The 25,987-nt window shown below is 39.8% G+C and overlaps 1 protein-coding gene across 1 annotated transcript in view; it reads right to left on the bottom strand.

Moving 5' to 3' along the window:
* LOC110565081 (uncharacterized) overlaps positions 1 to 25,987 on the bottom strand; it is a 121,058-nt gene that overhangs the window by 61,890 nt on the left and 33,181 nt on the right. The window contains exons 6-7 of the mRNA XM_060368273.1: positions 12,219 to 12,329; positions 10 to 188 (exon numbers count right to left, since the gene is read on the bottom strand). Of these exons, the coding sequence (XP_060224256.1) occupies positions 10 to 188; positions 12,219 to 12,329 (290 nt within the window). The remainder of the gene's footprint in view (positions 1 to 9; positions 189 to 12,218; positions 12,330 to 25,987) is intronic.

The raw sequence follows: 25,987 nt of genomic DNA, 5'->3' as shown, positions 1-25,987 counted from the left end.
ATACTTTACCTTTCTGTGTTTGTAATAGAGGAGAAAGCCGTCATGCTTCAACACAAACCACCTCTTCCTCCAGCCCTTCACAAAGCCCGAGTGAGTCCTCTTATGCAGGTAGCCACGGCAGGTGGGCCATGGGGTATTTGGACAGCGGCTGATGTCGGATCCCACCACCATGGTCAAGATGTCAGGACCTACAGGCATGAATTTGGGATAGTTCAGTGGCTTAACACTTTATCATCTTCTGGAGGGAGGGGCCGTGACTATGCAGAAGTAATGGTTGGAGAAACAGAGTTTTTCAAACAGAGAAGCAGTAGACTAAACCAAGTCTGTTAGACATCCAAACCTATGTGTTTATGAAGAAAAGAAGAACTGGACATTTATGTCTGTTGACTCACATCTACATGGTAGCAAGATATATGACACAGGTTTCCCGAACTGTGTAAAACTCCTTCATCATAACCAGGATGGTTCTGATGAGAGAGTCAGGTCTGTGCAGTGCCACTGGTTACAGTATCAATTCCTTCAACATTTGGTTTACTTCCTAAGAAGAAGGGTATGGAGGTATACCTAGCTCTGCTACCCCGCTTTTATTTATAACGATTACCCTCCTTGATCTAAGTCACTACTCAGATCTCTCATCAAAATCCTTCAGTTTGGAAACAGGAGTTCTGGGAGGTCCAAGGTACTGACCCTTTTCTGTTTCCAGGTGAAGTCGGGACTTCACCCTGAGCTGCCAGTTCCTGTCTTTCTTAGAATGTTTTCTTTGCTGGACTTCAGTGACACAGGGCTGCTATAGAGTACAGTGTGCGGAAATTGCCTCTGTCCCGTTAATATGAGGTCGCTGCCTACCCACCGGGCTTTGTTGCTGCCAGCATGGACACCACACACCTACCTTTTGATGCCTTAAGACAGCTCTCTGAATGCCATGCAGACAGACAGCAACCCTGACACGCTTTGAAGACTGCAAATGGGGTATGACTTCATTTACAATTCCTCTGAGAGGAAGGCCACATCCCTAAAGAAGGACATTTGGCCTTGGCAGCGCTGACTTCATCATGATGTCTGACATTGAGATTACCGATCTGTTTAGAGCTGTCTATGGAAATGGGGGTCAGCAAGGAGACTCATCTTCTATAACTGACAAGCTCCAACCCAGGGGATCATTCCTGGCTGAGCCACATGGCCCTGAAAATAAAGATTTGTCCCAGAAAGGCTGACACAGTCTTAACTTTAGCAGCACGCAGAGTACCTTGGTAATTAAATAACTCTCAGTATGTCAAGATAATTCTTCATTGCCATGTAAATACATTTTAATTTATTGAACTGCCCTTAAGCTCCTGTCAAAAGCACACCCAGAAAAATGAGAAGAAGTGCTCCAGATTGACCGGCAACCCACAGATGTCTCTGTCTTCGGACGACAGTCCCTGAAGAACTGCACTCCTGGACTAACGTGAGCCGTTGACACATCTGCCAATTTATTTATGGACTGCTGCAGTGGGCTGCCCCGAGGTCGTTTCCTCCTGCTTGCTCAGACTGCATTCGAGCTTCTCTGATACTGATCAGACTAAGCTCTTGCTGCAGCCCGGTCATGGTCATAAACATGACTTGTTGCACCACTGAAAAAATTCTCTCTGGGCCAGGATGCATCTGGCCCTGCTGCAGCATGGCTTCACCATGTTAAAGGAAAGTCTCTGCTACTCAGACTGAGGACAGGAGCCTGGCACGGGGGGAGTTGCTGAGCTCCAAACAGCTGTCAGGAGCCAGTGGTTTTATCCTCTCTTACATGCTACCAGGCGCTCAGAGGACTCAGGCTTGACATTCACAGAAGAACTTGAATGAGAGTATCAACTTTTGATGTTATGTTTGGAAAAAAGCAATTTCCAAGGCGATTGTAGTTTATACATTAATGGAACTAAAATTTTAAGCATCAACATTCCAAACTTCCTGTAGTTAATAACCTATGGAGCCTAAAATTAGGAAATGCCTTAATTTGGTACATGGCACACTTAACAAACATCAGGAAGAGGTTCATTAAACATCATGCCTTCAGTCAGAGGTTTCAGCATGAGCCTTGGCATCCTATATTTGTAGCAAGTTCTCAGATGATATCCAAATACAATTTCAGTTGCAAGCCCCCAGCACTCCTGTTTCCTTAAGGCCCTGCTTATTTGTTCCTTGTCCACTGTTTATAATTTTTTTTCATTTTTTCAACTAGGACTTACTTTCCTTTGGCCAAATTTATTTTAACCCAACCATATCTCACTAAAGAAAACTGTTAGTTCCCTCAGTGCATATTCCTTCTATGTATCAATTTCCTGATCCTGGGATGGAAGTACATAACTACTGCCTTTCTCTATTGAGTATCTTGCTTGCTTGGAGTCCTGGGTGGGATGAAGGATGTAGCTAGATGGCTGTCTACAGCCTGAGGTGAAAAAGTCAAGAAAATCGTCAGTTCCATGAGATAAAGGAGTTTTTAAACCACATGTCTACCCACCCCAGTTCTTTAGTGACAAAGTCCTTCAGAACAAAAGTGCCCCAGAAAACTCTTCTTCCTGCACATGATGGCCCACGTTTGGAAGTGTAGAATTTGGTGAGGTTATTTACAGCTACAGGGAACAGAAAAAAATAATTTCTTTTTCTAATTCACACTTTCTCCTTGGCTCACTGTCTTATTATGCCACCAATCTTAAACTGTGTCAGAGTCGCACCTTTGCTGTCAGACAAACTCTCCCACCCTCACAAGTGACGGAAAGAAATGTGCAAGACTTGTTCTGTCCCCAAGGGCTTGCACCGTGTTCAGCAGCTGAGAACCTGGCCTCCAGCGTGCTTGATTTTACTAAAGCACTTAGTGAAACAAAGTACCGATGGAGCAAAGACTTGCCTGCTCTCTGAGCTTCAATGCGTTCCTTTACTATCTACATTGATGAGTGAATCTCTTTGAGTCTGCCAATAACCAGCCCCATAAAAATGCCAAAACCACTGCATAAGGGCAACCTAATTACATAAACAGCACACTCAGCACAGTGATGTTCATACCTGTAATGCCAGCACAGGTGGCTGAGGGCAAAGCAAGTGGTTCCCAAGGTGAAGGCTGCCCTGGGCTGCACAATGAGGATTTGTCTCAAAAACACAAGCAAATACACAAAGTCCCAAACATTCACATATAAATGCTGCCATTTTTTTTGTATGACTCTAAGTGTCTTCCAAAAATCAGTTTTGGCTTCCTCATAAACAGAATAAAGTTAATTTGTACAGATGTGTGAGTAGTACTACGACTAATAATGCCAATCGCAAAATTAGAGGTTGCAATTTCAGAACCCCCTTTCCTCATGCTACTTTGTTGAGATAAGGTAACAACGTAAGGCTTTCAGACATAGAGCTGTAACTGTTTTGCCAAGTCTTTAAGGTTCTGGGCTGAAGAGGAGGGTTCAATAGAAGGAAGGGGATGAAAAGAACAAGTCATTATATACTTGTGTGGGAGTGTCAAGAAACAAAAAAACCGGAAAGATTCTGGATATTTCCTGATGCCAGGCTGGTTGTGGAAGATTCAACACAGAGAGCTGATTAAAACTACAAGTGTGGGGCAGCACCAGCGTCTCCCGTTTAAAAGAGTCATGGGCTGAGTCTGCCTCACAGCTAGATCTAGGACTCACTGTTCTCTGGAAAGTAATTTTTTTAAAGATTCATTTATTTTATGTATATGAGTGTTCTATCTGCATTTACATCTGCCAGAAGAAGGAATCAGTTCACATTATAGATGGTTGTGAGCCACCATGTGGTCGCCAGGAACTGAACGCATGACCTTTAGGAAGAGCAGACAGTGCTCTTAACCCCTGAGCCATTTCTCCAGCCCCTGAAAAGTAATTTGATTTGCACAAATCTGAATCAGTATCGGGGTGATATGCTCCTACAAAACCACTGCTCTCTCAGTGACTCCATTTGCTTTGCCAACTTTCTTTCACCATTATTGCCTATATAGTTCAGACCAAGGATCTCACTGCAGTTATGTATCATGCAATCCATTCCAGAAGCATTTGTTGTTGTCGTTGCTGTTAAATCAAAGACAGAGTGCCATAACACTTAGATTGTGTCATAGGATTATCTTTGGAGTTGTGAGTTTCTTGCTTTGTTTATATTCCTTCTTCAAGTACAGTAATTGATTTAGTTTTTGTTTCTCAATAGGCTTCACAAAATGGACGTGATGCGGGAATGTCACCATATCACCTTGTGTCTGTCTGTCTTCTTCTCTCACATAAGTGATGTTATGGTGTTTTTCTGTATGCCTGTATGTCTCTCTTGCTTTCCAACCTCCTTTTGTTTATTCTTGTCTCTTCTCTCTTTTCCAACTTGAAACCATCTTTTAAAAAATATCTACACATGATGCTTCAATGTGAATAGAATTTCAGAGTGTGTGTGCATTACAATGTAAGTTTACACATTCCCCTAGTGATGGTCATCCAGGCTGACTCTAATTCCTTTCTACCACATAAAATACTGCACAGATGTCCTTGTATTTGTGTCCCTTAAGTAGTTTCTGGGGTTATTGGTCCAGAAGTTCATCTGCTAGGACATAAGATTTATTAGGTACTTCACTAGGAAGTGCATTGCTCTCTAGACTTCCTGTATCTCAGTAAGTGCACAAAGATTCTCATTTTCTTACAATTATGCTCCTGTCAAAGCTGGCTATTATATGACACTTTTAAAAAAAGATTATTAAATCTAAACCATCATCTTGTTGACAGTTTACATTTTTTTTTGATTAGTGGCAAAGCTGGTCCATAATTTCTTTTACTGACACTGATTTTAACTTTAAACTTATTTGAGGTCTGATACAACTGAGGTACATCTCTGTGTATAGAATAATATACAAAGCATAATGTATGACACCTTTGTCAAGTTTTCATGAACAGTTGAGTAATTTTTTTGAGCTTTCTAGACCTTTGCAGATCATTAATCTACTCTGTTCCTACAAAAGAACACAATTCTTGTCTGTTATTAAGGGAAGGGTATGGAATATACCTTCATTTCTGGAACAAAATGTTCTTTTCCATCTGTTCCTATTTATGAATAATGTAGTCACTTAAAGACATTTACTTTTTTTTGCAAGTTTTTAAGTTTTTTAAACTACCCATACATTTAAATTAAATTTTATTTTGTTATAACTGAAAATTCTACAGAGATTTTGGAAGAATTAGATCTTTACTTTTTTTTGCCTATAAATGCATGAAATAGTGTTTATTTCCAAACATTTAGTTCCCTCCATCATACTGGATTGAACAGAAGGCTTTGAGCACAGAACACAGTACTCTTCACTGATCTATGTACCTGTCCAAATTCTTTTACAGACTTTGAGAGAATCATTTTTTTCTTAAAGTTATTTATTCTTTGATAGATTAATTCTAAATATTTTGAATTTCTGTTGCTATTGTGAATTTAATGTAATTTTACCTAATTTCTTTTTCTTGTTGTTAGTAGAGTATATACTGCTGATTTTAAAAAAAAATTGTCATTTTTGAGATTATAATTTCATATTTTCCCCCTTCTCTTTCATCTCTCTAAAACCTCCAATATACCCTTCTTTGCTCTTTTTCAAGTTCATTACATAATTTTTCATTAATTGTTGCTGAATAAATATTCATATATGTGTATACATACATATATACATATATATTTAATATAACTTGATCAGTCTGTATAGTGTTACTTGTGTGTATGTTTTTCAGGGATTTCCATACAGTTCTGGATAACCTATTTGAATAGGAGATCTTAGTTTGATAAATCTTTCTCTTTTAGTTGTAGGTTTTGGTCAGATGCAATTATATAATCTTTTTTTTCTTTAATATTAGTTACAGTTTATTAACTTTGTATCCCAGCTATATCCTGCTCCCTCATTCCCTCCCAATTCCACCCTACCTCCCTCATCTCCTCCCTGCTCCTTTCCAAGTCCACTGATAGGGGAGGACCTCCTCCCCTTTTATCTGACCCTGTTTTATCAGGTATCTTCAGGACTGGCTGCAAAGTCCTCCTCTGTGGCCTAGCAGGCCTGTTCCTCCCTTGGGGCAGGGCGGGGGAAGGTTAAAGAGCCTGCCAGTGAGTTCATGTCAGAAATAGTCCTGTTCCTCTTACTAGGGTACCCACTTGGATACTGAGCTACCATGGGCTACATCTGAGCAGGGTTCTAGGTTATATCCATTCATGGTCTTTGGTTGGAGAAATAGTTTCATATAAGACCCCTGTGCTCAGATATATTTGGTCCTTGTGGAGCTCCTGTCCTCTCCAGGTCATCCTAACTCCCCCTTCTTTCATATGATTCCCTTTACTCTGCCGAAGGTTTCGTTATGCGTCTCAGTATCTGCTTTGGTACACTGCTAGGTAGCGTCTTTCAGAGACCCTGTGTGATAGGCTCCTGTCCTGTTACTTGTTTTTTCCTACATATAATCTTTAGTAAGAACAGTTTTGTTTCTTCTCAGAAAGTATACCACCGTTTCTCTTGCTTGTATTCTATTGGCTTGGTCAGGACTTTTGCTATTATGATAAGCAGGTTTGTTTTAACTAGCGTTGCTCTTGTCAATTGTAAAAGAAATATTTTTATGGTTTCTCTGTTAACTATTTTTCTTCATAAGCATGTGCTTTTCTGTTTTGTTTGTGATTTTGGTTATATTATGATTTAGAACTTAAGTGTTCTGTTGGTATAATGTTCTCTTGGAATGTATACAATTTACCCTTGTTCATTCAAATGCTGATTTCTCTTCCCCAATATCTGGTTTCAATCCAGACATTGCATTGTGATGCTTATTCTAAGTATCACCTGTCTTAAGTTTGTGTACATATGCCACCATTTGTTCTCTATATTGTCAATGAAAACAACCAGCCACAAAGTTGAGCAATGGAGAGGATAAAGGGGGACATCCTGGTCCAGAGCAGGAGGAAGCAGAAGGAAGCAAGAGAGGAGAGGAGGAGAATCTGCAAGAGAGGTCTTGGAACCACGTGCAGAGATGAACCGGACCTAAGATAGGACTAAAAACAAGTATAATGGGTGAAATCTGAATGGTAGGAAACTATGCAGGCTTGGAGGTTTGGGATGGAGTAACTATTGCCCAGCTTTGTGCTCTAGGTTAATTAAATAAATCCCAATCTCTGTGTGGTGATTTGTTTTCAGCTGTTTAGGAATAACTGCTGCTTAAGTAAAAGATATATCAATAGTAAATATTAATATACCACAATAGTGTTCTTCAAAATCCTATATGTTCAAAGATTGGTTGTCACCTTGTAGCACTGTTGGGAAATGGGCAATCTTAGAAAGTGGAGCCCTGTGCAAGGAAGCTAGTTCATTGATGGTGGATTTTTGAAGCATTATTAGGACAACAGGCTTTTTTCTTTTTCTTTTTCTCTCAGTCTGTTGCCTTCTGGCTATGACAGGGTGAACATCTTTCTTTACTACGTATGTGTAACCCACACAACAGATACCTCCACAATTCAAAGCATCGACATCAAATAACCATGAACTGAAACCATGGGTCATAATAAAGTTTCTTCCTTGTAGGCTTGATATCTAAAATATTTTGTCATAGCATTAAAAAGACACATAGTTAAGTAGCCTTTGTCAGGGATGAAGGGAAACTTACTTTTTTCTATGTTTGAAACATTAAAATTATACAAATGCATTGAACTCCATTATGTTTTCTTTTTTTCTCAATATACGGATGATAGAGTTAATAGGGAACTTTAAACTATTTCTTTGCACCTATTTTCCATGCTTAACATAAAGCTATTCTGGTTTATATTTCTTCTTGGCAAAGTGTTTCATCTGAGATTACTTGAGATAGTCTCTCTGAAGTCATGAATACCAATAACCCGTTACCATGCACTTACATTAAACAATCTTTTACCTGGATATTGCATTTGAGTTTCTTTAATATTTTGAGAATATTACTCCATACTATTCTGGAATTTGTTGTTGTTAAAAAAAAAGTCTGAGTGTATTTCAATTCCTTTAGAGGTAATATATTGTTTTCCTCTTGATGCTTAAATAATTTTCTTTTTATTTTTAACATTTTGAAGTTTCACTACAGTTTACCTGCCTAAGAGTTTTTACACCCACCTATTTGGTAATATGTAAGCATTTTCTGCTTTCCTTTTTCTTTCATTAATCCTGGAAACGTTTTGTGGGCTAGAGAGATAGCTTGGTTAGTAAAGTCTGTGCAAGCATAGGACCCAAGTTGATCACTAGAAACTGTATTTTAAAAGCTGTGCATGGTGGCATGTGCTTATGATTTCAGTACTGGAGAAATAGGGACCTGCAGATATTGGGCTCCCTGGCCAGCCAACCTCATGGGTCAGTGAGTTTCATGCCACTGAGAACAAGGTGGAGAGCACCCTTGGAATGACACCTGAAGCTGATCTCTGGCTTCCACATGAACACGCACATAGCCTCCCACATACCTGTGCATCCTCACCACAAACAAATACATGTATGTATATGTACAAATTCATGTATGTATACACACATATACACACAGAAATACACACATTTACAAATACGCATACAAATAAATACACAAATACACACACAGAAATACACACCAACACACACACACCAATGTTTCCATTCCATGCATTTAATTATTTTTTTCTCAGGCATTCTTGATTAAGATAGTTGTATGTTGTTCTTCTGGTTTTGTCCTTTGTGTTTAACTGTTTTTATGTCTGCCTGACTCTTTTTCTTCCCTCCTTCCCTCCCCCTCTCCTCTTCCTCCCTTCCTCTCTTTCTCATTGACACTTTCTGCGAGGGTTTATATACTAGTTTGAAACATGTAAGATCTTTCTGTTGCATTTATTTTATCATTCATATCCTACTTTTTCAGCATTTGTCTTCTTTATATTTAGCACTGTCAATGGGCCCTTCTTCACAATCCCTCTTCAGTTTCACATCCTCTAAATGTCCTCCTTGACCAATTCAATGATGTATATGTATATTGATTTTATTTTAAATTTTCAGTGTCTCTTAGATGTATTCATTCTACCTTGCCTATTACAGATTGTTCATACATTGACATCCTTTCCCAGCATTGTTTCTCAGATTCTTTATTATTATTTTTTACTAGATAACACCTATTATTTGTGAATTATTAAAATATTTTGGAAAATATGCATAAGAGCAAGTTTAAAGCTGCACCCCTCTCTGGTGACACCCCCTGTCTCCTCCCCTGGTGAGTGTGATGATGCTCTTCAAGATAGCATATCTCTTGGGCTGCTACCTAGGTCCAGCTGCTATGTTTTTCTTGTTTGCTTTCATGTCAGGTGACCAAGAATGTCAGAGAATATCCTGATTATTCAATCACAGAATTCACCGTTTCTGCATTAAGGGCTGTGCTATGGTCAGCTACTCCTAAGTGTGTGCAGGAGGTCAAACGTGATTATGGAATGATCTACGCTTCCACCCAGGTGGGCACATCTATTTGACTGTTTCTAATAGGTGCTGTCAACTTCTTAGTATTCAGTGGTATTAAGGTAGAACAAGGCTTGCCAGGAGCACATGAATGACAAAATCAATAATAATCACCTTCCCTAGCCTATTTCTCAGAGGAGATACTGAGACCTCTCCTGCTATTTAATGTAATTCTCACCCCTGCAACAAATACAAGCATGACATCATTGTTGTCTTTCTCTTTTTGGATTGTTTTTTTACTATCTCGGATCCACAATTTACATTTTGCTTCGAAGGTGTCTCTAACTGGAGGGATGGCAAAGACAAGGGGTCATAGTCTCCTCCTCCTCCTTCTTTTTGATTTTTGAGACAGAGTTTCTCTATATAGCCTTGGCTATCTTGGACTTTGTAGACCAAGCTGGCCTTGAACTCACAGAGATCTGCTTGCATCTGCCTCCCTGAGTGCTGGGATTACAGGTTTTCAGGCACTCACCACTGTGCCCTGCTTAAGGCATCACAGTCTTTTCCTTTTTTTTTTTTCTAAATTTTTCTTTACAATTTATTCATGATCTATCCCTATTGAAGTCCCCTCTCTCAACTCCCCCAGTCCCACCCTCCCTCCTTCTTCCCCTAGTCCTCTTCCCCTACTCCACTGAAAGGGGGAGTTCTCCACTATTGCCATCTGCCCAGAGCTTGTTAAGTCTCATCAGGACTGTGTGGATCCTCTCCCTCCTTGACCTGACAAGAGTGCATCATCAAGGGCAAGTGATCAGAGAACAGTCAACTGAGTTCATGTTAGAGGCAGTCCCGGCTCTCCTCACTCAGAGATCCACATGGAGACTGAGCTGCCAATAGGCCACATCTGATCAGGGGGCTAGGTCTTCTCTGTGCATGGTCCCCTGTTGGTGCATCAGTTTCTGCAGGACCCCCTGGCTCAGATCTTTTAGTTTTGTTGGTCTCCTTGTGGGGCTCCTGTCCCGTCCATATTTCTCTAGTCCCACCCCTCTCTTCCTCCATAAGATTCCTTGTTCTCTGCCCAAAGATTGGCCCTGAGTCTCAGCATCTGCTTCGATCCCCTGTTGGGTGGTGAATCGTTTCAGAGGACCCTCTATCCATAGGCTCCCATCTGGTTTCCTTTATTCAAAAGCTTCTGGTGTCTATTTAGCTTGCCATTCTGAATAAGATTTAAGCATCTTCCCCAGGGTCCTCATTGTTATTTAACTTCTTTATGTATGTAGATGGCTATCTTATATTATACCGTTAATACCCACTTATAAGTGAGTATATACCAAGCCTGTCTTTTTGTTTCTGGGCTATCTGACTCATAGTCTTTTTAAGAAAAAGAAATGAAGGCTGACCCCAGATTATAACAGAGTATATAACCCATTCTTCCAAGTAACTCCCAGGAACAAGCAGTTCAAGTTAGAAGGTTGAAGTCACTTTTCTCCTACTGTCAACATTATTTCAGTGTTTTATCGCAAGCCAGAAACTCGTCCATTCAAATTTTAGAGATAGTCTCTGTTTTTCTTTAACTTTCAGAATGGCTATGCATTATAAACAACATTATGCTTCTTGGAGCAAAACAAACAAAAACACTAGAAAGAGAATTTTACTAAAATATTATTTAACACAAAAATGAAATTACAAGGAATTATCTTTGAGAACAGCTAAGTACAAAAGTAATGAATAGCATTGCCTTATTGTCTTATATTACCAACTTACTGTAATCATAAATCCTGCATTCCTAAACTGTGCTTCACAAGGGATAAATATTGGGGTAAAACCTATGAGAATTGCTGCACATGCTAACAGATAATGACCTTATGTTCTTGGCCTACCCAGTACACATCTTACAGAGCAATAAAATACCAAGCCAAATTCTATCTGGAAACAATTCAGAATAGATAAGTAGAATGCATCTGTAGATGGTTTTCAAACATTAGCCTGCACCAGAGAACCCTTGGTACTTGCTAACCCCAAAGCATGAAAGAAGACACGGACACTTATCAGGGCACTTGTGGCTTATTCCAAATGCACATTTTAAATAATATCTCATTGTCTAATAATGCTGCAGGAACATCATCCATTAAACTTCAGGAACTCAGAAACAAGATACAATATCAAACAATCCCGTGATGGAACAGGACATTTGCTAGTTGAATGTGTTTATCTGTGAGGCTTTAAGGATGTATAAAATAGTGCCAAAGAAAGTTATTTTTCAGAGAGATCAATGGCATTAACCTGTCCAAAAGTTTACTGTGAATGGATGCAAGGGTGCAGGGGACACATTATGCTATGGTGGTTCCACCTGTGTTGGAATTGATAAACACACAGCCTCACATGGTCCTAAGAGAATCTCTAAAAGCTTCAGACCTGTGATATCTCTCTCTCTGTGTGTCTCTCTCTGATACACACACACACACACCATATTAAAACCCTGAGGTTTTGTTTTATTTTGTTTTACTTTGCAAAAAAATGGAAAAACAAGTGGAAGAGTGTATGCAAAAAGAGATGAAATGAAATAGTAAGTGAAGTCTTTAATGAAGACAACTTTTTAAATTAAAGAAATGTTTTGGTAGTAGAGTGTATCTTGCTTACTAACATGTTCAGGTTTCACTTCTGTGCGAAGATCAATACAAAGGGTAAATATTTTAGGAGTAAGATTTAATTACCAGGATAAAATACCATGTTGATAAGGGTATCCCTCTCTATCTGCCACCTTCTCACATTTGGTAACTCCCTGTGTATGGAGTTCTCCGCACTTTCAGTGAACTTCTGTAACTGGCCCACTTACCTTTCTTGGCCAGGTGCACAGCTTCTGCATGCTCAACACTGGTGACCTCAGTACCATTGACAGACAGCACCACGTCTCCAATCTGGAGGCCAGCTTCCTCAGCAGCGCTGTCTGTAAGTAGACAGATGACAAGTCTCCTTGACAGAGGGTCCCAAATTGAGTGTCCTGCTGTTTGTACTTAAAAAGACAAGACTCCTTTTCTACAGGGCCTTTCTTTACAACTTTAGACAATTGCCTATGTCATTAATAAGAAAGAAAATGCTCTCCTTGCAGCCTCCCTTTCATTTCTAGGACTTAAACATTCAGCCAGGCATTTGAGTGGCTCCTTTGCAATACAATAGCAGAGCTGCTCTGAAACTCAATCTATTCATCCACTAGAAGGTTGAACTACTGGTTCTCATTCCCCCATTGCTGCGAGGTCTCTTTGTAACCCTGAGAAAATCACTTAACCTCAATATCTTCATCGGGAAGAAGGGGGCTGGGGACAGTCTCTCTGCAGGACTGTTCAGGGAACAAGTAATTGAAATACTTATGAAGTTGTGGCAAAACAGATCTTGGAGTAGTTGGGGGTGGGGTTGAGAAAAGAGTGTGTGGGCTGCTTTTACTTGCATTGTTTAGGCTCTTCTCTGAGTCTTTTAGACAGGAAACTGAAAATAGCCTCAGCTTTAGGGCATTGAACTGTGGAAGACTGAAGGCCCTTTCCAGTGGGTATTTTGTCCCTTCGATTTCTATCGCTTTCACTTATGCAGCACACAAGTTAAAAATCAATATGCTATTTTAAGGTTAATTCATTTTTTTAAAAAATATGGTCTCCTATAGATTTGACCAAAACTCTTCCTACAGTAAGTAGTTTAATTTTACTTATTGTTTCTTCATTCAATTAAACCCCGTTTCTGCTCTCTTTGATATGCATGCTGAGTGCATATGTGCTGTTCATGGGTTCACAGAGAAGTGTGAGCCATAGCAAGATTTTAATATGTAGAACGTCACCGACCTTACCTTTCCAATTTTTTATTTTATTTTATTTTATTATTTTATTTTATGCATATGGATGTTTTGTCTGCATGTATGCCTGTTTGCCAAGTGGATTTAATGTCTGGTGGTCTGCAGAGGCCAGAAGAGGTTGTCAAATCCCCTAGATTTGGATGATTGTGGATGATTGTGGGCTGCCATGTGAGTGCTGGTACGAAAACCAGTATTGTCTGGTAGAGCAGTCCATGCTCTCAGGCATTGAGCCATCTCTCTAGCCCCAAAGTGTTAATTTATGTTTTATTTCTTCTTTTTTTTTTTGGTTCTTTGAAATGGGGTTTCTCTGTGTAACCCTACCTGTCCTTGAACCTCCTCTGTAGACTAAGCTGACCTCAAATTCACAGAGGTCTGCTTGCCTCTGCTTTCTGAGTGCTGAGATTTAAGGCATGAGTCACAACACCTGGCCAAGAATTTTTCTTTTTAAATGTGTTTCAGTTGCTGAGGGTAACATGATTATAAGCCATGGCTCGTTCAGCTCAGCAAGGGTTAGAAATAATCTTTGATAGTCCCATTCATTCATGTACTATTCTGCTTGCAGTGGGCTACTCATGGCATAGACGATCTTTTGAATCAATTTCAATGAATGCATTGCTCCGTTGTCTTAAGGGGCTCAGAGAATGTGTTTATGGCTTTACGAAATAACAACACAGATCCAGTGAAACATCTTATTACTTTCTGCATTCTCCATAATGCCAGCTATTGTCTTACAGGTTAGCAGTCGTTCAACAAATACATATCGAATGAATACACGAACCACTCCAAATTATATGCTATAGTTCTTTTTGTCAAGGACCTTCAGTTATACTAGGAAAAGAAAAGAGAAGCACAACAGAAAAGAAAATTACATTTGTAGTAGAGCAAATGACAGATAGAAAACAAATTACACAGACAATATGTATTGTGATTTTTGGAAAAAGGAATTCTCATTCCAATTTGGAATGATTATAAGGTGACTTTCAAGAAAATGGTAATCTGCTTTGATATTAATGAATACGTGAATTCTCTTTCATGTTGACTGTTAGGGAGGACAAAGTGGTGGAGACTGCTAGTTTTATATAAACCTAATTTCTCTGATGGCTGGGCTCACAGTGGGTCAGTCTTTCTCAGATTCCTTTGCAGCTGGGCATGCAAGGTGAGAAAGGCCTAACCATGAGAATAGGAGCAGATGTGGTGTTCCATTTCCAGGCCCAGGCATTACACACAGGAAAACGACCCTTTCCTACTCCCTTTTTCATATGTCTGGAAGATCCAGGTGACTTTGGGGTATTTAGGGGATGATAGATTCATAAGGAAAAATGGAACCCAGATCATGCAACATTATGTGAGGTAAAACTATTTCCAACCAAGAACATCCACATTAGACTACTGCCGTGACTAATGTTGTTTGCCTTGAGTCATGCATATCTTTTTGATGCCAAAGTTAGCATAATTTTAAAACTCCAGCATATTCAAACCGGTAAGCATTCTGAGCAAAGGTACAAAGTTAGTGACTCAGGTGAGTTGGCACAGAGGCTGTGGGTCAATGGACATTGGCCTGGGTGATAACATGTGGAGACAGCCAAAGGAGAAAGCATGTTAAAGGTGAAGATGCAGAATTTGTACTGGAACCCAGACATTAGAGAGATAGTAAATATTGCAAACACTGTACATGTTTTATACTTTAGGCTTTAGGAAGATTAATTTAGAATAGAGATAGATTAAGTTAAACAAATCTGCATGAATATTATTACTAGAATTTAGACAAGCTTGTAACGTAACTCTAGAGAAGAACGAAAGTTTAAGAATCTGGCGCATGATCTGAGGTGCTTTGCTGTGCTTGTTTGGCTACCTGTCTGTCTATCCTTAATGAACTGTAAGCATCCCACCAGCAAGTAAAATTTTTCATTTGTTTATCATGGTATTTTCAGAATAAGCTCTGATATATGGAAAGAAAATCTAAAATATTGGTTGAATGTATGTTTTCTTCTAGATACACCGAAATAACCATGGAGTATATAATTTAAAATGTTCTTTGGCATGAGTGAAAAATATGTTTAGGGGTGGATGGGAAGCTCAGGGGTAGACTGTTTGTCCAGCATGAGTGAGGCCTAGGGTTCAGTCCAGACAGAATGAGAGAGGATTTGAAGCATATATAGATAAGTTAGAACCAACAAAGAGATTCATAACTCAGACAACATAAGGAGAAAAACATAGAGCACTGAAGATAAAATTAAAAAAAAAATCACTATTAATAAGAGAGAGAACGGGGGGCTGGACTCTAGAAAATATAGAGTCAGTAAGAGACCACAGTGAAGACAGACCACAAAGAAGACAGGGCTTAGCTACCAAAGCACAGCATGCAGAGCTGAGCTTGGATGTCTAGCATCTGTGTAAAAAGCTAGGCATGGCAGTAGACATCTGTAACCTCAGTATCTGGAACAGAAACACAAGAAGGATCCCAGGGGCTTCCAGTCAGTCTATCCAAAATGCTGAACTCAAGGTTTAGTGAGAGACTTGTCTCAAAAAGGAAAGTAGAGAGCAAGGAAGGAAGGCATGTGATGTAGACTCTGGTTTCTACATTCATGAGCACTATGTACTTGCACAATTACACACACACATGCACACACATGATCACATGTGAATACACAGAGAAGGGAGAGGAAGAGTCAGAGATACAGAGAAACATAAAGACACCAAGACACAGAAGAAAAAACTCAAGATGAGAATATCAACAGTTCTCTATTGAGGACATAAAAGCAACTCAAATAATATCATAATTAATCTTAGTCTGTTTAAGACATTAAGAAAAATGAGGACTCCTTTCAGGAGAATAAGGGGAGTAGAAAGAATTGGAGAATTTGTACTAATCAATGTTAAATGATTCACTAGGTAGCACAATAAATACTACAAAATCTAAAACCAAGTGCATGTTTATTAATAGATTTTCTAAGTAAAATTTGCTTTAAAATATTCTTTTGGGGGGAGTTATTTATTTAATTTTTAATTTATTTTTTTATATTAATTACAGTTTATTCACTTTGTATCCCAGCTGTAGCCCCCTTCCTCATTCCCTCCCAACTCCACCCACCCTCCATCCCTCATCTCCTCCTACCCAAGTCCACTGATAGGGAGGTCCTCTTCCCCTTCTATCTGACCCTAGCCTATCAGGTCTCATCAGACCTGGCTGCATTGTCTTCCTCTGTGGCCTAGCAAGGTTGCTCCCCACTTAGGCGGCAGTGATCAAAGAGCCAGCCACTGAGTTCATGTCAGAGACAGTCCCTGTTCCCTTTACTAGGGTTCCCACTTGGATGCTGAGCTGCCATGAGCTATCTAAATCAGCAAAATCAGAAATGCAAAGGGGGACATCGAATATTCTTTTATTTAAAGGCTCTATCACTGTGAAGACAGTTCTGTTTTGATTCTATACTTGATGTTCTTCCTGCATTTTTGCATTGGTGTTCTATATTCCTTTCTATTCTTGGTAGTAGATTAAAAGTAATGCCTTTGACTATAAGGCATTATTGTGAGCAAAATTAGTGAGTTTGTGTTTTTTCTTTCTTAGCTGAGTGTCGATGTTGAACACTGTTAGTTTGTTTATTGATATTTTTTCTATCTTCATGGCAAAATATCTATACACATCCTCTTAAACTGTGTTATCTGTTTATTTTTGGTTATGATGCTGAGTAAGGGATTATTGCTGGTAGGGGATTATTATGGCTTGCCATTCTTCTGGCTTTTAACTTTTAATAGTGGGCCCTGGCTGTGGTACTCCAGACTGTCACGTATCTTATGAGATCCACCTCTACCTACTAACAATGCTGGAGTTGCAGTATAGGGGCTCCAGTGAAGAGGAAGATAGTTCAAGGCGACTTGATAATACAGCACACAAATGTTTGCCCTATTTGTGGCTCGCCTTGGCACAGAAGTATTCAGCATAAATTGCTCAGGAAGGTATGAGGTAGTAGGAGAAAAAGGACTACGATTTTCTGAATTTGCAGTTCCCTCCAAATAGATACACTTCTAAGTTTATTTTGAGAAGCTAAGTACGACGTTCCTTCATGCTTTCAATTTACATATAATGCGGATTCTGAAAATCATCTACTTAGAAAAGAGCACGCACTTTTCCCTTTGAAATTTGTGCTCTAACAGTTGCATTTTTAAATTCTGGAGCTTCAGAAAGACAGGCTTTGTTCATCACTTCCTCCCTTGCTTATCCTGCCTTAAAATGTATAGTTTTCTTTCCACGTTTGCCTGCTATCAAAGTTGAAACATCTGTTTCTTTTGTTTATGCCAACAGATCTCACATGCACTCAGGCTTTCACAGAAACCGTTCATGCAGATGCCAGCTGGGTGTGGGCAATTAGTTGTGTAAGTGCCAAGCAAGCTCACACTCTGTATACTTATGGATAATCATTTCCACCCCACCTACAGGTCTCTTCTCTTTGTCTTTTTCATCTTTAGTGTATAATTAAGCCTCTCTACTGCATCCAGAACAATGTTTTATAGTATGAATAAGACTCTCAGAAGGGCTGAAAATGTGTGTAATTTTAAAGTCCCCCAACCCCTCATTTAGTAGATTTGAGTAGACAATGGATTTCAGAGGGATTCTCAGCACTGAGAAATACATTTAAGAAAAAAAAATGAGAGAACTACACTCAGCAGCTACGCGAATCCCTGCCAGGGCAGCACTTTCTTACGTTGAATAAAATTCTGGGTTAACTATGTATTGTAGCATCTCTGCGACAGAAAAGACACTTCAGCTTTCTTATTGCAAAACACCCCCGGGCCCACTAAATTAAAAGTTCCCTGCAGAGCACACAGTGTTATTTGTTTTGTGTTAGAATGACAAAGATATAGTTAACCATCACAACTGAATAGTTAAAAAGATATCAGAAATTAACTCTGTGATGGTAGAGACACACAGAGACACACCTCTGGTGTTTAGGTATGTGTGTAGTACTATTCTGTCCACTGGTTTGGATCTCAAGTTGAATAAAAATAAAAAGGTCGGGGGAGAGATAGAGAGAGAGAGAGAAAGAGAGAGACAGAGAGACAAAGAGACAGAGGGAGAGAGACAAAACAGTGAGGCAACAACTCATTGCTTCCTGGTCTGCCCAGATATAGGGAGCCCTGGTCTCATACTCCTGTCACCATGGCTTTCCTGCCACCATGGCCTGCATGACACTTTCCCTGACACCATGGCCAGTATCATGTCTTCCTTGCTACCATGGCCTGTATATTAGTCAGCATTCTCTATAAGAGCAGAACATACAGAATGAATACTGGGATTTGATGAACATGTGTAGTCTCTATTCCATCCATGGTTTGGGTCTCAAATTTAATAAAATGAAGAAGGGAGAGAGGTAAGGAGGTAAGGAAAGAGAGAAAAACAATACTGTACTGAATACATAATAATGAATATATATTAATTTATTATATTTTAATTCATATATGTTCATTTTTATATATGCTAGAGAGAGCAACAAGCAAAAAGAGCAAGCTCCCTTCTCTGTTTTCTACATAGGCTACAAGCAGAAGGTATGACCCAAACCACAGGTGGATCTTCCCACCTCAAAAGATTCAGACTAAGATGAGTCTCCCAACTTCTAATGATTTAATTAAGAAAAAAATCCCTCACAGGTGTACCCAGCTGTTTGGGCTTTAATTAATTCCAGATGTAGTAAAGTTGACAAGCAAGAATAGCCATGGCAATTCCACCCCTTGTCAGCTTCACACATATTCATGTCTTCTTATGTCATGCTTAATTTCCAAATGAAAACAATGAGCCTAACATGATGTAACTATGCCATATACAATCACAGATGCATCATATATTTATCCATGTCATAATTATGCCTGACATGATATAATGTATAAAACATAGAATAGGTAGCAATTTCCTTTGAGGGACATTCATTTAGTATCTCAAACTTAAATATGCTAACTATTGATGCTCTCTTAATTGATGCTACATTACATGATAAAGATTTGAGGATAGAAAACATAAACATCTGTGAAAAAACTCAACAAAATATGACATAGAAACACTAATGTCAATTATAATCTTCATTTTCACCCCATCACGTGCCCAGCTGGTAATTATAATTACCTCCTTCTACTACCCATTCTGTATTTCCTCCACCTTCAGCAAGCACTTCAGCAGGCCTTGGTTCTTTAGCTGAAGGGTCCTGAAGGATCTGTGCACATTGCCATCTTTCCTGGATTAGGCCATTGTAGTTTCTCATTATCTTTAATCATAGGACATGGTAACACAGAGAGATGCCATAAAGGGTCTCCTGTTCCCCAGTCATAATCTTTCTTACCTCTATTATGGAGAAAAAAGTCCAGTTTCCTCTCAGTAATCAGGAGATCAAATACAGCTCTCCCCCAAAGCTGTTATTCTTTTCTTAGCCTATTGGCTTTTGAGAATCAGAAGCCCGAAGTGGCCAGGGGGAAGTCTGAGCTTCCAGCTCAATGGAATGTTGTATTTCCTGCCAGGAGTGTTCCCCCATCTGGGCCCAAAGCTAGCCTTTTTTTTTTCTGCTAACAGGCTAGCAGAGCTTAAAGTCACAGGAATAGGAAGTAAAAACCTTCCTAGTGAGACACTGGTAGTAATAGTGAGTGGAACTATTTCCTCTTTCACCCCTTGATTCCTGGCCGGCTGGATACTGGCTATAGGAGTATCCAGTATATAGTGGATGCTTATTCAAAGCATATACTGTCTTCTGGAGTACCCTGCCCATGCTCCTGCCACCTAATTGGTGCTGTAACTATGTCTGCAAAAAGCCATTTCATCTTTATCTCAGGGAAGCTGCTTCAGGATAGTGGGGAACATAATAAGGCCAATGGACTCCATGATCATGGGCACACTGTCCCACTTCTCTGACTATGAAGTGAGTTTCTTGGTCAGAAGCAGTACTGCGTAGAATACCACAATAGTGGATAAGACATTCCATAAGTCCACAGATGGTGGTTTTGGCATAAGCATTACATTCAGGAAAGACAAATCCATAACCAGAATAAATATCTACTCCAATAAGGACAAACTGTTGCCATTCCCATGGAGGAAGTGGTCCAATATAGTCATTCTACTACAAGGTCACTTGGGCAAATGGTGCGATATCTGAGGCTCAGTGTTGGTCTCTGATGTCAGCAGATCTGGCACTCAGCAGCAGCTGTAGCCATGTCAACTTTGGTGGTGGCAGTATATTTTGTTGAGCCCATTATAATGTCAATCTGTGCCACCATTCCACTGTGCTCATAGACCCCTTGGGGTGGGCAATGACAGGGAAGGCTGTGGAAAGAGCCCGACTTTCCACAGAACAGTCATCCTATCTACTTGATTACTGAACTCCTCTTCCACTGGCTGAAGTTACCTTTTAATGAGCAGTTACATGGGACATAAGTTATCTCCACAACCTCTGCCCATTTGTAGAAGTGAGATCACTCAAAAACTTCTTCCCAGATATATTTCTCACCAATTTCCTAATCATGCTCTTTCCAAGCCCCTGACTATCTAGCCAAACTACTGGCTACAGACCATGAATCAGTGAACAATCCTACATCTGGCCATTTTTTTTCCTTCCAAAAAAAAAAAATGTAGGATCATACAAACTGACTGAAGGTCTGCCCAGTGTAAAGATTCCCATTTGCTGGTGTCTTTCGGGGTTTTCCAAGAAAGGGGTTAAATTTTTGCAGCTTTCCACTTCTGGGTGAAGCCTGTTTAATGTGCAGAACCATAAGTAACCCTGACCCTCGTCTTTTTTCCCCCAGTCACAGATCATAGGGCACACCCAATGAAAGTATACATATGTGTTCAGCAGCAGATGGCATTATAATAGGAATGGAAACCATAGGCATTTGGGCAACTTCTTCATGTAACTTGTTTATGCCTTCAGGACATGCTTGGGTCCAATCACATATAAAACAATTCCATTTGGTAATGGATTGTTTCTGTGCTCATATTACTTTATGACTTTGTGACTCAGATAATACCCAGCTCATGATGAACAGGTCATGTTGGTTACTAACTTGGTGGCTCATTGTCAAATGTTTAGTTTCCACTAAGACCCAGTAGCCAGCAGTCCAATAGCTTTCTCTCAAAGGGAAAAGAGTTGTCTGCAGGTAATGATGGAGCTTTTCTCCCAAATCCGAAATGTCTCATTTGTGAGTCATCCATAGGCCTTCCTAATGGTTCCAAACGGCATCCCTAACGGCCATTGACAGCTCAAGTGCCATTGGGTCTGTGGTCCAAGTGGTAGAATATAGCAGACTGGACCTATGGAAGAGCCTTTTGTTGTTCTGGGTCCCACCCAAATTTAGCATATTTTCAAGTAACTTGGTATATGGGCCAGAGTAACACATCCAAGTGAGAAAAAATATATACTATCTCCAGGCCCCAAATAGGCCCACAAAAATGTTGTGCTTCTTTCTTGGTGATGGGAAGGGCCACGTGTAATAAGTTATTCTCCATCTTAGAAGGAATATCTCTGCATGTCCACACCACTGGATTTTGAAAAAAATTCCTCGAAGTAGAAGGTCATTGAACCTTGGCTGGATTTATTCTCCATTCTCTGATACACATGTATTATTGACAAGTTATCAAAGTGTGTGAAAGTATCTTTTATTAGCCTGATGCAATAAACAGAAGCAGTTGAAGCCATGGGGCAGTAGAGAAAGAGAAAGGGAGGAGACAGTTTTACCAGGAGAGTTTTACAGAGACAGATTGTAGAAAGAATAGACACAGGGCAGGGGTGTTGGAGGTTGGTCTGATGCTGGCCCTCAAGATCTGGTTACACCTATCCTTGTTTTGTAAACTTGCCTAAGACATTACACCTGATTGGTTAATTAAAGGCCTATACCTGGGCAGGGCAGAATGGGGTAGGTGTGGCTAAAGGTCCTGGGCTTTTGAGGACAAGGAATCATGAGAAACAGATCGACTGACTGGAAGAGAGGAGGAAGGAGGATGCCATGATGGATTAGCATGGAGACAAAATCACATGGGCCTGAAGGAAGGACTCTAATAACGGCATGAAAAGGCCCAGATGAATAATACAAGCAAGTGCCAATGGGTTATGGATAGCAGGTGGTCCAGATAGAAAGGAATAAGGTGGATGGCATTGGATGGTAGCTAGGAAATGGATGGTGAGGATATTGATACAGTATAAGTGAAATATCTGCCCAGCCCAAGGCAAATAAGGCAATTATAAATTTAACAGGTGTCTGTGTATTATTATTTGTGATAGTGGGTTAGATAATCCAGGCGTGCTAATCATATGGCTAATAATAAACATTATATAGCCCAGCACTCATTTTACACTTTTCAACATAGGGGAGTTAATATATCTTTGAAGTAAAACTGTAAAGGTATGCTGCTGGCCTTGCCAACTGAAAAGCAAATTGCTTCTAGTGGTCCTTATGGACAGGTTTTAAGAAAGGGGTGTTTTCTAGATCAATAGCTGCATTCCATGAACCAAGAGATGAGTAAATCTGCTCAAGCAAGGACATCGCATCTGGTATAGCAGCTGCAATTGGAGTCTCTAACTGACTGAGTTTGCAATAGTCACCTGCCATTCTCTATGATCCATCGGTATTCTGCTGTGGCCAGATAGGAGAATTAAAGGGAAATGGTGGTAAAGATTTGCATCTTTCAAATCCTTAATTGTGGCATTATTTTCTGCAATTCCTCTAGGTATGGGATACTGGTTTTCATTCACTATTTTCTTTGGCAGCAGCAATACTAAAGTCTTCCATTTAGCCTTTCCAAACATAATAGTCCTCACTGTACAGATCAAAAAACCAATCTAAGAGTTCTACAAACTTCTAAGTATATGTATAACTATATTTACATCTGGAACTGGGGTAATAACTACAGATAAGTTTGGGGACCTCCTGTTGATCAGATTTCAGTCTAAACTCCATTAATCAATCGCCAGACCTCCATAAGCCCCTTCTTTTTTTAAATATTTTTATTTTAATTTTTATTAATTACACTTTATTCACTTTTTATCCCCCCATAAACCCCTCCTTCCTCCCCTCCCAATCCTACCTTCCTTCCCCCTTCTCCACACATGCCCCTTCCCAAGTCCACTGATAATGGAGGTCTTCCTCTCCGTTCCTTCTGATCTTAGTCGTCAGATCTCATCAGGAGTGGCTGCATTGTATTCCTCTGTGGCCTTGTAAGGCTGCTCCCCCATCAGAGTGAGGTGATCAAAGAGCAGGCCAATCAGTTCATGTCAGAGACAGTCCCTCTTCCCATTACTATGGAACCCACTTGGATACTGAACTGCAATGCATAACCCCGTCTTTAACTGGAGAGCCACAATATTTCTTGGGGTCTCCGAGAATCAGCATCAATTTAGAACCAGTATCCAATAGACCCTGGAAAGTCCGATTGTTTCCTTTCCCCCAGTATACATTTACCCTTGTAAAAGGCCAGAGGTCCATCTGGGAAGCACTAGAGAGAGGCTAACAGTAAAATTCATGGTTATCTTGTCAAGTTCTAGCAGTCTCTGTAGTCAAAAGTTTCTGGGCTGCCAATTGGCTTAAGTCTGGAAATTAGCCCACATGCCAAGATTCCCTTTTGCTTCAATCCAATGTAGCCTCCCTCCATGCCCTCAAATTGTTTGAGAAAGTTTCCTCTTATACAGACCAAACAAAATTACATTAAACTTCTTATCTATTTCATGCCTGGAAGCACCATGTTTGATTAGCTAGTATCAAAGGATTATATGATTCCTACCACCATAAAATTCACTTTGCATGTGCTGACCATTACAGGTTAGGCCATTATGGACATTGTTTTGTTCACGATACCCATTTATGATAGCTACAGTTGCCTTGCCTTGGGTGATTCAGTGGTGCCACTATTGGCCCTTGCAATTTATGGACCCAGTTAAACCATTGCATTTAATTCATCCAAATGAGCAGCAGGTGTCTCCAACGCTAAGATCTGGCACAGAGAAATGGGAGAAAACAAAGCTTTTCAAATGTGCTGGTGCCCTCTCATTATTTTGTGTTTTATAGAATTAGTGAAGGCCATGTCTTCTGGGTTTTCCCATTGTAGAGAATTAGGAATCACACAGTGTGCCCGCACTTACATTGCAAATTCCCTGATTCCCGAAATTCCTTCATCAACATTAAGCCAACATGTAGAAGGCATCTCCAAGTCCTTTTTTATAGGCCGTCTTTTGACAAATCCTTCAAGCAACCATTCAAACAAACTTTGACACATTTTTTTTTAAAACTGTGTGAGCTTCTATAGTAAACCTAGATTCTCTACTCTATGGGCCAGAGGATTAATAAACCCAGCCTGATCCAGTTTTATGTTCCATCCATCATTATCTCACACCCTTAAAATCCATTTCTCTCTGTATGTTATCTAGACTTCTGCTTGAATGGGTTAGCAAACTCATTAAGCTCTTATGTAGTGTAGCACATCTCCTCATGGACTACACTTTCTAACTCCCTTCTGGGAGCCTGCTTTGCTTCTCTGTTTATAGGTCTAGAAGCAACTATTGGTGGTCCTGAAGGACATCTATATTGCCTTGCCTGGCATCTCCTTCAGAGAAAGTCACTGCTGCTTTAACAAACAATGAGAAACAATTGTCTCAGTCAAAGGCAGAAATCACAATGTATCAGGGAATAGGGAAGGGATCACATCTTCTGCTGAGTCTATCTTCTTCTGGAGAGACAACTTAGGGGAAATCAACTTTTGAGAATGTGAGGATCCAAAGTTCTCAGTTTCAGTAGGGTCCTCAAACACATCCAAGTTACATGATCCTGCTTTTTACCAGTTAGTCACCTTACTTTAATTACCAACATACTCCAGAGCTCAGACTGAAATGTCACTGTAATTCAGCCAAACTGACAACGAGGGCTTCAGTTTGATTTCTCAAACTTTGCGGTCGCTGGAGAAAATATTCTCTTCCAGGGCATGCTTGGAAGAGTTTAGAGTGTTGATGTGCATCTGGAGCCTGTCAGTTTTATCACTGAATTCATTGTTGTTCTGCATTGTATTCTGAGATACTAGAACTTGGTTAATTTTCCCATGAAGCACATTCTTTTCCTTTGTCAATTTATCCAGAGATGCTAGGAACAACCAACCAGCATCATTTTTTTTTTAAAAAGTATTTTCACAAATTGTCAAAAGTTTTGTGTGCAAAATCACCAAATCTGTTGCTTCTCACAATTGGTGAATCAGGATAATCAAATGTATTCTACCGCTTTTGTAAAATAGTTCGCACCATGGACTTTTAGTGCTCTCTCATCTGCTAGGAGAGTCTTCAGAAACTGGAGAGGGTGTGGAATTGTAGGTGTTGGCAAATCAAAAAGCCCATTGCAGACACTTATAATCATCCTTATACTTCTATTGCTCTAGAACCATTCCTGATACCCAAATCTTTATTAATCAGAATTCTCAAGGTAAACAAAACTTATAGAATAATTCTATCTATGTGTCTATCTATCCATCTGTCTATCTATCTTTCTATCTACCTATCTACCTACCTATCTATCTATCTTTCTTTCTATCTATTGATCGATCTATCAAAGGGACTTAAAAGAATGACTTGCTCTAGCTAGTCCAACAATGACTGACTACTAATGAAAGGTCTAAAAATTTAGTAGTTGTTTAGTCCATGAGGCTGATGTCTCAGCCTGTCATTAATGTACACCAGAATACCAAAAAAGTAGCCTCCAATGCCAATGATAAAATGGGCTTTCTAAGAGAGCAAGCAGACAAAGACAGCAAACTTCTTTTT

The sequence above is a fragment of the Meriones unguiculatus genome, chromosome 15, assembly GCF_030254825.1.
Source record: "Meriones unguiculatus strain TT.TT164.6M chromosome 15, Bangor_MerUng_6.1, whole genome shotgun sequence".
Classification (NCBI taxonomy): Eukaryota; Metazoa; Chordata; class Mammalia; order Rodentia; family Muridae; genus Meriones; species Meriones unguiculatus.
This window is presented reverse-complemented; position numbering and strand designations above follow the sequence as displayed.